Raw genomic sequence first — 13,988 nt, 5'->3', positions numbered from 1 at the left:
TACATTCCAAATGGCAACCTATTCCCTATATAGGGAATAGATTGTCATTTGTGATGCACATCTTTCTGGTGCCCAGTTCTCCACTCACCCTCCAGAAGTAGCTCCAGGCTGCTCTGAGGGAAGCTCATCTCAGGGGTGAAGCTCCTGAGGGGCAGCTGCTCGTCCTCACGTCCGTATCCCACCTTCAGAGACTTTAGGGTCCAGTTCAAGTGTCTGGATGATTCAGATATACAGTCAAAGGAAAAAGAAAATAACAGTGTGCTTTTATTTTTTTAAATAACAAAAACACATGATTCATACCAACTCTGTGCCCTATGACTCACCTTTTCTGGCTGTGCATGGACAGGGTTATACTAGTATTCTCAAACTCCATGTTGACCTTCTGGGGCACCACCTGATGAAACTGCTCCACTGCGTCAGTCTGGATATACTCGTCCTTTTCCCATTCTAGAAGAAAATGACAACATAGAGAAATGGTTGTGAATAATGCATTGCCGAATGGTTCTCAAAATCACCTTACAACAGCCATACAATAACATCACATCTGCGTCTCACGGTACACTTTTCCCTAAATTAGTGGACTATGTAGGGAATACGGTGCCATTGGGACACAACCCTTTGCACTTTCTCACCGTCTGCAGAGAGAGTGCTCTCCAGAGGAGGTGGAAGCAGTAGCTGGCTGAGGAACAGGCCCTCGTGCAGCTCAGCCAGCAGTGTTCTCACACACAGGGCCAGTCGGCCTGGACGCAGCTCTGGCAGGCTGACATCGCCAGACAGCACCAGGCTCAGGGACACCTCTGCCAGACATGTATCCTGCTGAGCAGTGAGTTGGGACAATGCAGTGAAATACATTCTGTGAAGTAACACTTCTTTAAAATAGACCCACTTAAAAGATTGCTATGCTTCCATGGGAAGAAACTCCACTTACCAATCGACTGCTTTTAAGCACTTTACTGCTCAGCTGTCCAACAGAAAATTCCCAGGCCAACCTGTTATGAAAGTTTGAGAAATTGTTATGAAGAATATGAAAATGTAAATAGTCAGGCTAAACTAAAAAGACTGATCTGTTTAGATGAAGTTAGTGTGTGGAGGTATAATACCTTTTGCCCTGGTGGTCGAGCAGTAAGTCGATACTTGAGGTGGTCATGTACCATAAAGACTCTGACAGGGCTAGGTTTAGCACCATCACATTGATGGAGTCAATATGGAAAGACAGCAGCTGAGAGTGGAAAGACAGCAGCTGAGAGCACTGTTTTTCATAAATAATTTAATGAATAAAATTCATATATAAACAGTTGCGTGTTGGTCCCTACCTGGGAAAGGAACCGCAGGGCTGCAGGGCTAAGGGGAACCTTCCCTGAATCTCCTCCATCACGGCTCTTAGGCGCCCGAGGTCTTAGAGGCTGCTGCAAGTCCACTCTCACTCTGGTCTCGCCCACACACAACGCCAGGCACCTCCTGAGAAAAAAGAGTTCACAACCTTGTATTGTTAAATTATTCACAGGCCCTTTCCCTCAAAGGCCAAGAAGGCTGAGATATGCAATTAAGATATGCGGGTATAAGATTGTATAAACATGTCTTTAAAACACTCACGGCAGGTTCTGGTTTAAAAGTTTGCTTGAAATCCATATCCTGTCTATTTCCTGCAATAAAAACAAGGAGAAATGCACCTGGTTTACAACGGAATTGTAGTCTTACACGAGTTGAAAAAAGGTTGTTTATATTCTACAATGTGTAACAATACACAAATAAATACCCTTCCCAATGAAGACATAGAAACAGGATTTCTAGGGATGTACCGATTCGCATCGGTCCCAGATTCAAATGTTTAAGAAGCAAGTGCATTAGTACGTGGACCCCAAATTAGTACGTGGATCCCAAATTAGTACGTGGACCCCAAATTAGTACGTGGACCCCAAATTAGTACGTGGACCCCAANCCCCAAATTAGTACGTGGACCCCAAATTAGTACGTGGACCCCAAATTAGTACGTGGACCCCAAATTAGTACGTGGATCCCAAATTAGTACGTGGATCCCAAATTAGTACGTGGACCCCAAATTAGTACGTGGATCCCAAATTAGTACGTGGACCCCAAATTAGTACGTGGATCCAAATGTAGCATTCAAACGTTACAAATCGCCGGATCACAAAAATGTTTTGCTCATATTAGCAACATTTTTTTCCACCTTCGGAAAATACCTCTCATATTTTGTGACAACTGATGCTTCCTCTCCTTAAGTGTCGAACTGCATGTAACTGTGTTGAGTCATTGATCTGCAAGTCATTTTGCCTGCCGAACAACCCCAGGCAATATCAGTAACCTTGTCAAAGTGCGAACTGTGCCCAGCTTCACGTACTGACCAACGGAGGTAGGCGCAATGTTGCCAATTTAGTGACTTTATCGCTATATTTAGCGAGTTCAGAGACCCATCCAGCGACTTTTATTGGTACAGGCTAGCGACAAATTCAGCTACTTTTCAGGCTGCCTTTGGGGAGTTTTTCCACAGTTTCTATGTTTTTGATAGCATTTAGCGACTTTTTTACTAAATTCTGCCGCAAACGAGTGTGAAAAGCTGTCTGTGTTAAAGCCAATTTACGCTTAATCCGAAAATGTGGTTGGAAGCGCGGTATGGATGGTGTAACGCAATTTCGACGACTCCAGATGCATGCAGAGGCCAAATTTAGCTCCGTACCACATCGCCATTCGCCTCTCAAAATTTAGAACAACGCGGAGGCCTCCGTTTAGCTCCGCATTGACATGATTGGTTGACGTTAGGCGAGGGCGAGATGTCCTGCATAAACACAAACTCCTGATCTTACGCATGTGCGTGACACCTTCATCATTCAAATGCTAAAATTATAGACTTTATTAGTTGAGTGACAACCTATATTTTACCTGAATAATAGTAAGATACAGGAGTCAACTCTCATCTGGCTATACCTGCTGACAAACGGCGGCGCCTCGGAATGAAGGGGAGGCCCATCATCCACAGTGAATTTCATAAAAATAGAAAGTGAAACATTCAAGATATCCTTTGTAGATAAAACTATACAAAATATATTAATGTCACCAAATAATTGATTAAAACTATTTTGCAAAGAACATCTACATTATCCTCAACAGCACTCTGTAGGGTAGCATCATGGTTTAGCCAGAGCTAGTTTCTGTCCTCCTCTGGGTACATTGACTTAAATACAAAACCTATGAGACTCATGGTTCTCACCCCCTTCCATAGACTTACACAGTAATTATGACAACTTCCAGAGGATTCAGAAAATGTTAATGTCCTCAGAGGCAATTCATCTTGCAGCAGTCAGAACACATACATTACCGTTCAAAAGTTTGGGGTCACTTAGAAATGCCCTTGCTTTTTTAAAGAAAAGCAATTTTTTGTCCTTTAAAATAACATCAAATTGATCAGAAATACAGTGTAGACATTGTTAATGTTGTAAATGACCATTGTAGCTGGAAATGGCAGATTTTTAATGGAATATCTACATAGGGGTACAGAGGCCCATTATTAGCAACCATCACTCCTGTGTTCCAATGGCACGTTGTGTTAGCTTATCATTTTAAAAAGGCTAATTGATCAATAAAAGCACAGCTGAAAACTGTTGTTCTGATTTAAGAAGCAATAAAACTGGCCTTCTTTAGACTAGTTGAGTATCTGGAGCATCAGCATTTGTGGGTTCGATTACAGGCTCAAAATGGCCAGAAACAAAGAACTTTCTTCTGAAACTCGTCAGTCTATTCGTGTTCTGAGAAATTAAGGCTATTCCATGCGAGAAATTGCCAAGAAACTGAAGATCTCATACAACGCTGTGTACTACTCCCTTCATAGAACAGCGCAACCAGAATAGAACCAGAATAGAAAGGGGAGTGGGAGGCCCCGGTGCACAACTGAGCAAGAGGACAAGTACATTAGTACTGTCTCTAGTTTGAGAAACAGATGCCTCAAGTCCTCAACTGGCAGCTTCATTAAATAGTACCCGCAAAACACCAGTCTCAACGTCAACAGTGAAGAGGTAACTCCGGGATGCTGGCCTTCTAGGCAGAGTTCCTCTGTCCAGTGCCTGTGTTCTTTTGCCCATCTTAATCTTTTCTTTTTATTGGCCAATCTGAGATATGGCTTTTTCTTTGCAAGCCCAATGACAGCTGTGGTGTCATTTCTTGGTTCTTCTGTAGTGCATAAAGACCGCTACAGATAGAAAGAATTATACAATGAGCAAAGTGATCACGCTGTTTGTGTGGCTGCTATGAAAGTGAACTGTGTTTTCGTGTGATCAGCGGTGTATTCATTCTGCCAATTCCATTGAAAAATGTTTCTTCGGCAGAAGCAGACAGAACAAAACGGGGATAAACATACTTGAATTGTTCCAATAGAAACTTTAGTTTGCAACTGTTGGACTAATGATTACACCTTAGATCAGCTCGATGCAGGCCGAGAGTGTACAAGGTGGAATTGAATGTGTCAATCAATGTCTGTCACCTTGATTACTAAATTTTTTCTCGACATGTGCACCTACGTGGTAAACTTTCATTCAGAGGCTAGGTTGTAGAAACCGCATGATGGGTTTAGGGAAAGATTATAGTATCATGTAGTAGCCTAAACCTATTGATGTTACATTGAACTGTGTGAATGGAATGACAGTCATCCAATATGCTGTAATAGAAATAAGGCCATGCTCATTAAAAAAAGAATCATCCTCCCTCATCTTAAACGGCACTGACTGCCACTGCCTGCTGAATTGGGCTTACAATATATTTAATTTTTATTGTTCAGGTTCACCATCAAGCAATAGTTTTGGTAGATTTGCTTTAAACAAATCAGTGTATATGGTCATTTTTAGATATACAGGGTAAAGTTGATAACTTCATAAAAGGACAGCAATCACTTTTGCGAGGTGCACTGCATGGCCGAAGCGAGGTGAAGAGAAAATCACTCGGTAAACGGTCAAAACCATTTGATTTTGAGATGGAGGTGAAATTCAAAATCGTGCTATACAGTGCCTTCAGAAAGTATTCCTACCTCTTGACTTATTCCATATTTTGTTGTGTTACAGCCTGAATGCAAAATGTATTAAATATGATTTCTTTCTCACCCATCTACACAAATCAGCAGCAGATTTTTTTTATTTAGAATGGAAAATGAATGTGTGTATGCAACAAATGTTAGTACATCGAATCGTAACGCATCGAACCAAATCACATCGATTCGTTCCCTAATCAAACTGAATCGTTTCACACTAAAACATATCGTTCCTGTATGGTATCGGAGCACATGTACCTAGCTAGATATGTATCGGAAAGATGCACATCCCTAAATTTCATTTCATAAGCCACACGCTTTGCAAATGTAATGTGAACAAAGCCTACCAGAGTGTGCTGGGGCTGAAACTGGATACTTATTCCATGCACTGAAAAGAGCCCTACTGATTTGATCTTCAGCTCAGCGTTCAGTGTGTTGTGGAAGAACCGTACCGCCAGGCTGCATATTAACCATCTGAAAATAACAAGAGAGAACAACATACCATGTCAAATGATTTGATAATGTCACCGATCATAAAGAAATTATACATTGAACAGACACTTAGCTGTGTCTCTCACTTCTCCATCAACAGAGCTGTGTGCATTTGTTTGCCTGTCATTTTCAAATCAAATCATATTTGTCACATACACATTTAGCAGATGTTATTGCGGGTGTAGCGAAATGATTGTGTTTCTAGCTCCAACAGTGCAGTAATATCTAACAATTCACAACAATACACACAAACTAAAAGTAAAAGAATGGAATTAAGGAATATATAAATATTAGGATGAGCAATGTTGGAGTGGCATAGACTAAAATACAGTAGAATAGAATACAGTATATACACATGAGATGTGTAAAGCAAAAATATGTAAACATTATTAAAATGACTAGTGTTCCAGTATTTCTACTTGCACATCCTCATCTGCACATATCACACCAATGTAAATTGCTAAAGTGTAATTACTTCGCAACTATTGGCCTATTTATTGCCTTTCCTCCTTACTTCATTTGCACACACTGTATACAGATTTTATATTGTGTTATTGACTGTACGTTTGTTGATCAAAATGTTTAAGTCTGTGTTGTTGTTTTTGTCGCACTGCGTTGCTTTATCTTGGCCAGGTCGCAGTTTTAAATGAGAACTTGTTCTCAACTGGCCTACCTGGTTAAATAAAGGTGAAATAAAATAAATAAATAAAGTGGCCAGTGATTAAGTCTATGTATATGGGGCAGCAGCCTCTAAGGTGCAGGGTTACGTAACCTGGAAGCCGCCTAGATATTGAGTTCCATCAAAGGACAGGCTGGCACTTGTGTTAGTCCACAAAGACAGGGCATTGTTCTAGCCAACTCTTGCAGCAAAGCTTCAGCAGTTCAGTTGTCTGATTGCCCAAGTCCTTCCCTTTACAACATTTAGTGCGTTCTCTACATTTCTCAAGTCACATGAATAGTGATTTTCAGAGGTAGAAAGAATCAGGTATTCCAAATGTAAGGTATGCATAGATACTTTCTGAAAAGGGGACAGCTGCATTATTTGATGATTTGGCAATAGTTGTTTTGGCAATAGAAGGAAGGTATGTTAGACAGGAATATTGTGTGAAAGTGTTCTTCCCCCATGTTACGGCATGTTTTCTTACCTGAAGAGTAGAACAGATAGGAGCAGGAACAGGAGAAGTGCTAGTATGACGATCAGCAGGAGAGACATTTGTCCTGATGTTGACCCCTCGTTCACACCCAATGTGTAGTCATGGGGCTGGTTCTTTTAATTTCAATGCCACACGGTGGGAAATTAAGACAGTTCAGCTCCTCTTTGGAGTCCGGAGATACCGGTCATGCAGGTGCCTCGAGCTTAATGTCACGTTATGTCTTGTTAGCTAAAGATTGAAGTGCAATCATGGCACTATTCAAGAGCTATTAAATAACATATGCCAGCTAACGTTGTCTTGTCTGGACAATCTGATAGCTACACTTTACTAGCTAGGTTAGCTCGCAGGGCCAGACGGTGGTATACTAACGTCGCTACCGAACATTGGCTGTCACAAAAAAAACATACAAATTTGCTATAACAGTTTGAAGGAACCGATATAGCTAGCGGGCTAGATGGAAAGCTGGAACTGGCTCACAGTTTCGAGTAGCGAGCTAGCTAACTATACTCAGATATCACTGGTCAGTTACTAGCTGGTAGCTAGCTACGACGTTCGTTGGCTAGCTAAATAGCCACGTACTAGCTAGCAAAAGCGTCAATTGAAACCAATGTTGGCAAATTTGGTAGCTAGCGAACAAATATAAGCCCCTTTTCAACCTCTTGGAAATCTGACGGTCTCAAAAGTTCTTATCCCGTCTGTAGCGCTCTCATCCTCACATTTTCAGTAGCAAAGCACCATCATTGTTCTAGGATTGTTGTCCACAACCGTAAACAGAAGAGCAGAACCAAAAAGTCAATATGTAAATGGCCAACCAATTTGTTTCCCGGAGTTCGAAACGCCTCACACTGAACCCATTCTGGATGTCTCTGGCCTAGCTACACTGCACTTATCTTTTCAATCAGTGCACACAAGTTTATTCAAAAATGATTTAATATGCGTCTCCCTCTCTATTATGCAGCATAATCACTCAATAGTTCGTCTAATAAGGGACCAGACACTTATTTAGTGTCATTCATCTCTTTATGCCAAAGAAAGGGAATCACTAGAAAATGATAGGAGTGAGTTGTTAGCAAAGGTTAGGCAATTCTCCCATCTTGAAGAAAATGTTCATGCCATCCCCTTTTGATATAGTTCACTTTCATTTCCCCATTTGAAACAGTTCAATGAGCACAACACAGCTTCAACATCACATGATATGCATATACCCTCTCATTTCATTGGTTTTTCAACCTGCAGCGTCTGCACATTTCACAAACCTTGACCTACAATTTGGCAGTGTAAGGACTTCAATTTGAAATGACTTTTCTACCATACACTTGCAGTCTTGCACTTCACTGTTCTGATGAAGTCAGAATTATTGTGTTTTATTCATTTCATTGAGCTGAACAGGTACGATTGTTTTCTTTGCATACAAAAACATGATTAATTTAAAAGTTGTCCATGTTCATCAAGCTTCTGCAACAGTATGACTGAAATACAGGTACATTTTCAGTCTCCCAAACATCTCTAAATAATGCTTCTGGTTGAGTAAAATCTACTGACAGTGCAGCTGGAGAGGTAATGCCATATGCGGGGCAAAATATACAGACAATTAGAGAGCCTATGCTCTACACCTCTATTGAAGTGTTCACAAACACATCCAGGTACAGTAGTTGGAGATGTCCAGTAGACCCATGATGGCTCAGCTATGTTCTAAGCATTTACGCTGAAGCCTTCTGCTTGTTGTGCTTGGCAAACCACTCATCACTTTTATCCTCAGCCATAGCCTGAAAATAAATTAGGGTAATAGATTAAGACTATGTACTCGGTGATAATGCAAAGTATTGTTTCATTTTCATAATATTTCTAAATACCAAACCTTATCCAGCAACGCATTTCCACTGGGGTCCATATGGGAGAGTTGTCTGAATGCCTCATCTCCCACAAAGCAGATCTCATGGGCATCCTAGACCACATATGACACCGTTATTATGTGGAGAATGTATAATTAATACATTTTACCCATGTTAATAATTTGGTAATGCACTCACTGGATCAGCCAGAATGACCACTTCTACTGTAGCCTTCCCAGGGGTGTCCAGGCTAACCAAAGGAGTAAGGATTTTATAGTTTTCTTTTGTCATCAGGGCTTCAAGATCTGGCAACTAAAAATAATTAAACAAAAATTATTCAATATTGCTTTCTGTGTGCATGTGTAACCGGTGTGAAATGGCTAGCTAGTTAGAAGGGTGCGCGCTAATAGTGCTTCAATCAGTGACGTCACTCGCTCCGAGACCTTAAAGTAGTTGTTCCCCTTGCTCTGCAAGGGCCACGGCATTTGTGGAGTGATGGGTAACGGTGCTTCAAGGGTGATTGTTGTCGATGTGTGCAGAGGGTCCCTGGTTCGAGCCCAGGTTTGGGGCGAGGAGAGGGACGGAAGCAAAACTGTTACACATGTAAAGAGTCTGTAGGGCAAAACTACTAAGAATTTATAGCATTGTATAGACCCCTTTCTGTGTTTGCAAACACTGCTGCATGAGGGTGATGCGCGCAAGTTGATGGCAGAACAAGGGGGAGTTCTTATAGAAACGCCAGCAAAAAAAATGACTGTTTACATGTTGCTTATGAGTGATTTCACACTACTTTTGAATTATAAGGCTCGTATGAATGTCCTGTTTAATATGTTTGTGTTATCATCGCAAATCACTGCATTATACTTTAAAAAATAATTAAACTCGGAAATTGGCTCTTTGGCTAGCTTTTGCAACAGCCTATTTCAATGATCGTTAACATTCTAGCTGACAACTGCTGCATCCAATAGTTATTTTACAATGATTACAAACAAATAAAATCTTTGTCAACTGTTCAAGCTAGAATCAAAACATTGTAAGCATATGAGAGCCAAAAAAAGTTATTTTGTTTAGAAGTAATAAAAACGTAAATCTAGGCGATGTTGAATGGGCGCAAATGGCGTCGGCTTTCTTACTGCCATCAAGAGTCGCGCGGATATGTGCATGACATCGGTGTGTCGTGTACTGGAAAAGGGTCTATTACTTCACCTGCTTATGTGGACAGGAGAATGCTATCCTCCCGAAAGCTGTCCCATGATCTACTGTCCCACCAATGTTGTAAAGCTCTAGTTTACACTGCAAATATACAGAAAAACACACCTAGCATTAGCACCATCTTATCAATTCATGCAAACACACACTCGTGTTCTAAGTGTAAAACACAGGAGGCTGCTGAGGGGAGGATGGCTCATAATAATGGCCGGAATGGAGCAAATGGAATCAACCACATGGAAACCATTTGTTGGATGTATTTGATACCATTCCACTAATTCCACTCAAGCCTTTACCACAAGCCCTCCTCCCCAATTAAGGTGCCACCAACCTCCTGTGGTGTAGAACCAAGTGTCTCTCTCTCTCACACCTGAGTGTCTGCGAATCCCATCAGCACAGTCTTTTTCTCCTCATTTCTCTCCATCACCTTCATCCCCAGAAGGGAGGACCAGTAGTGTGTTGATTTCTGCAGGTCAGACACTGCCAGACATACCTTCTGTACAGGATCTTTAAACAAGTGAAAAACAGATACACTTAGGTTGTAGTCATTAAAACTCGTTTTTAAACCACTCCACAAATTTCTTGTTAACAAACTATAGTTTTGGCAAATCGGTTAGGACATCTACTTTGTGCATGACACAAGTAATTTTTCCAACAATTGTTTACAGGCAGATTATTTCACTGTATCACAATTCCTATGGGTCAGAAGTTTACATACACTAAGTTGACTGTGCCTTTAAACAGCTTGGAAAATTCCAGAAAATGATATCATAGCTTTAGAAGCTTCTGATAGACTAATTGACATCATTTGAGTCAATTGGAGGTGTACCTGTGGATGTATTTCAAGGCCTACCTTCAAACTCAGTGCCTCTTTGCTTGACATCATGGGAAAATCAAAATAATTCAGCCAAGACCTCAGAAAAACAATTGTAGACCTCCACAAGTATGGTTCATCCTTGGGAGCAATTTCCAAACGTCTGAAGGTACCACATTCATCTGTACAAACAATAGTAAGCAAGTATAAACACCATGGGACCATCATACCGCTCAGGAAGGAGACGCGTTGTCTCCTAGAGATGAACGTACTTTGGTGCGAAAAGTGCAAATCAATCCCAGAACAACAGCAATGGACCTTGTGAAGATGCTGGAGGAAACAGGTACAAAAGTATCTACAGTGGGGAGAACAAGTATTTTTGCAGGTTTTCCTACTTACAAAATATGTAGAGGTCTGTAATTTTTATCATAGGTACACTTCAACTGTGAGAGACGGAATCTAAAACAAAAATCCAGAAAATCACATTGTATGATTTTTAAGTAATTAATTAGCATGTTATTGCATGACATAAGTATTTGATCACCTACCAACCAGTAACAATTCCGGCTCTCACAGACCTGTTAGTTTTTCTTTAAGAAGCCCTCCTGTTCTCCACTCATTACCTGTACTAACTGCACCTGTTTGAACTCGTTACCTGTATAAAAGACACCTGTCCACACACTCAATCAAACAGACTCCAACCTCTCCACAATGGCCAAGACCAGAGAGCTGTGTAAGGACATCAGGGGAAAATTGTAGACCTGCACAAAGCTGGGATGGGCTACAGGACAATAGGCAAGCAGCTTGGTGAGAAGGCAACAACTGTTGGCGCAATTATTAGAAAATGGAAGGAAAATGGTCAATCACCCTCGGTCTGGGGCTCCATGCAAGATCTCACCTCATGGGGCATCAATGATCATGAGGAAGGTGAGGGATCAGCCCAGAACTACACGGCAGGACCTGGTCAATGACCTGAAGAGAGCTGGGACCACAGTCTCAAAGAAAACCATTAGTAACACACTACGCCGTCATGGATTAAAATCCTGCAGCGCACACAAGGTCCCCCTGCTCAAGCCAGCGCATGTCCAGGCCCGTCTGAAGTTTGCCAATGACCATCTGGATGATCCAGAGGAGGAATGGGAGAAGGTCATGTGGTCCTGATGAGACAAAAATAGAGCTTTTTGGTCTAAACTCCACTCGCCGTGTTTGGAGGAAGAAGGATGAGTACAACCCAAGAACACCATCCCAACCGTGAAGCATGGAGGTGGAAACATCATTCTTTGGGATGCTTTCTGCAAAGGGGACAGGACAACTGCACCGTATTGAGGGAGGATGGATGGGGCCATGTATCGCGAGATCTTGGCCAACAACCTCCTTCCCTCAGTAGAGCATTGAAGATGGGTCGTGGCTGGGTCTTCCAGCATGACAACGACCCAAACAACAGCAGCCAGGGCAACTAAGGAGTGGCTCCGTAAGAAGCATCTCAAGGTCCTGGAGTAGCCTAGCCAGTCTCCAGACCTGAACCCAAATGAAAATCTTTGGAGGGAGCTGAAAGTCCGTATTGCCCAGCGACAGCCCGAAACGTGAAGGATCTGGAGAAGGTTGTATGGAGGAGTGGGCCAAATCCCAGCTGCAGTGTGTGCAAACCTGGTCAAGAACTACAGGAAACGTATGATCTCTGTAATTGCAAACAAAAGGTTTCTGTACCAAATATTAAGTTCTGCTTTTCTGATGTATCAATACTTATGTCATGCAATAAAATGTAATTAATTCTTAATCATACAATGTGATTTTCTGGATTTTTGTTTAGATTCCGTCTCTCACAGTTGAAGTGACCTATGATAAGAAATTACAGACCTCTACATCTTTGTAAGTAGGAAAAACCTGCAAAATCGGCAGTGTATCAAAATACTTGTTCTCCCCCACTGTATATCCACAGTAAAACAAGTCCTATATCGACATAACCTGAAAGGCCGCTCAGCAAGGAAGAAGCCACTGCTCCAAAACCGCCATAAAAAAGCTGGACTACGGTTTGCAACTGCACATGGGGACAAAGATCGTACTTTTTGGAGAAATGTCCTCTGGTCTGATGAAACAAAAATAGAACTGTTTGGCCATAATGACCATCGTTATGTTTGGAGGACAAAGGGGGATGCTTGTAAGCCGAAGAACACCATCGCAACCGTGAAGCATGGGGGTGCTTTGCTGCAGGAGGGACTGGTGCACTTCACAAAATAGATGGCATCATGAGGCAAGAAAATGATGTGCATATATTGAAGCAACATCTCAAGACATCAGTCAGGAAGTTAAAGCTTGGTCGCAAATGGGTCTTCCAAATGGACAATGACCCCAAGCATACTTCCAAAGTTGTGGAAAAATGCCTTAAGGACAACAAAGTCAAGGTTTTGGAGTGGCCATCACAAAGCCCTGACCTCAATGCTATAGACAATTTGTGGGCAGAACTGAAAAAGCGTGTGCGAGTAAGGAGGCCTACAAACCTGACTCAGTTACACCAGCTCTGTCAGGAGGAATGGGTCAAAATTCACCAAACGTATTGTGGGAAGCTTGTGGAAGGCTACCCGAAACATTTGACCCAAGTTAAACCATTTAAAGGCAATGCTACCAAATACTAATTGAGTGTATGTAGACTTCTGACCCACTGGGAATGTGATGAAAGAAATAAAAGCTGAAATAAATAATTCTCTCTACTATTATTCAGACATTTCACATTCTTAAAAAAAAGTGGTGATCCTAACTGACCAAAGACAGGACATTTTTACTAGGATTAAATGTCAGGAATTGTAAAAAAACATTTAAATGTATTTGGCTAAGGTGTATGTAAACTTCCGTCTTCAACTGTTCACAATATACAGGTAACTGTAAAAATAAAGGAAACAAGTAAATGAGGGTTACAAAGTATATTGAAATCAGGTGCTTCCAAACAGGTGTAGTTGGCGCCCCCCCTTGGTTTGTGCTGTGGTGGAGATCTTTGTGGGCTATACTCGGCCTTGTCTCAGGATTGTAAGTTGGTGGCTGAAGATATCCCTCTAGTGGTGCGGGGGCTGTGCTTTGGCAAAGTGGGTGGGGTTATATCCTTCCTGTTTGGCCCTGTCCGGGGGTATCATCGGATGGGGCCACAGTGTCTCCTGACCCCTCCTGTCTCAGCCTCCAGTATTTATGCGCGCAGTAGTTTGTGTCGGGGGGCTAGGGCCAGTTGGTTATATCTGGAGTACTTCTCCGTCTTATCCAGTGTCCTGTGTGAATTTAAGTATGCTCTCTCTAATTCTCTCTTCCTCTCTTTCTTTCTCTCTCGGGAGGACCTGAGCCCTAGGACCATAAAGTTCAGAAAAGACTTTACCTGTCCGGGACATGATGACATTTCCCTTCTGTCCCACGCTACCACCATCCTGGCCTGTGCTGCTGTTCCAGTTCAAACTGTTTATCTGTCCTGCAGT

General features: G+C 41.9%; 2 protein-coding genes across 2 annotated transcripts in view; both read right to left on the bottom strand.

Annotated features, from left to right (window-relative positions):
* The window catches only part of LOC111956721 (bridge-like lipid transfer protein family member 2), a 38,174-nt gene extending 30,683 nt beyond the window's left edge, over positions 1 to 7,491 (bottom strand). The window contains exons 1-9 of the mRNA XM_070436715.1: positions 6,670 to 7,491; positions 5,380 to 5,506; positions 1,594 to 1,643; positions 1,314 to 1,458; positions 1,101 to 1,219; positions 929 to 989; positions 633 to 813; positions 324 to 447; positions 89 to 213 (exon numbers count right to left, since the gene is read on the bottom strand). Of these exons, the coding sequence (XP_070292816.1) occupies positions 89 to 213; positions 324 to 447; positions 633 to 813; positions 929 to 989; positions 1,101 to 1,219; positions 1,314 to 1,458; positions 1,594 to 1,643; positions 5,380 to 5,506; positions 6,670 to 6,737 (1,000 nt within the window). The 5' untranslated portion in view covers positions 6,738 to 7,491. The remainder of the gene's footprint in view (positions 1 to 88; positions 214 to 323; positions 448 to 632; positions 814 to 928; positions 990 to 1,100; positions 1,220 to 1,313; positions 1,459 to 1,593; positions 1,644 to 5,379; positions 5,507 to 6,669) is intronic.
* Positions 7,492 to 7,590: 99 nt separating this feature from the next.
* LOC111958778 (glyoxalase domain-containing protein 4-like) overlaps positions 7,591 to 13,988 on the bottom strand; it is a 9,812-nt gene continuing 3,414 nt past the window's right edge. Inside the window, 5 exon segments of the mRNA XM_023980049.2 lie at positions 7,591 to 8,444; positions 8,537 to 8,623; positions 8,709 to 8,822; positions 9,717 to 9,803; positions 10,090 to 10,226. Coding sequence (XP_023835817.1) covers positions 8,379 to 8,444; positions 8,537 to 8,623; positions 8,709 to 8,822; positions 9,717 to 9,803; positions 10,090 to 10,226 — 491 coding nt within the window. The 3' untranslated portion in view covers positions 7,591 to 8,378.

Source organism: Salvelinus sp. IW2-2015, linkage group LG4p (assembly GCF_002910315.2).
Source record: "Salvelinus sp. IW2-2015 linkage group LG4p, ASM291031v2, whole genome shotgun sequence".
Classification (NCBI taxonomy): Eukaryota; Metazoa; Chordata; class Actinopteri; order Salmoniformes; family Salmonidae; genus Salvelinus; species Salvelinus sp. IW2-2015.
Note: the sequence above shows the minus strand (reverse complement) of the source record. Positions and strands in the feature narration are given on the sequence as shown.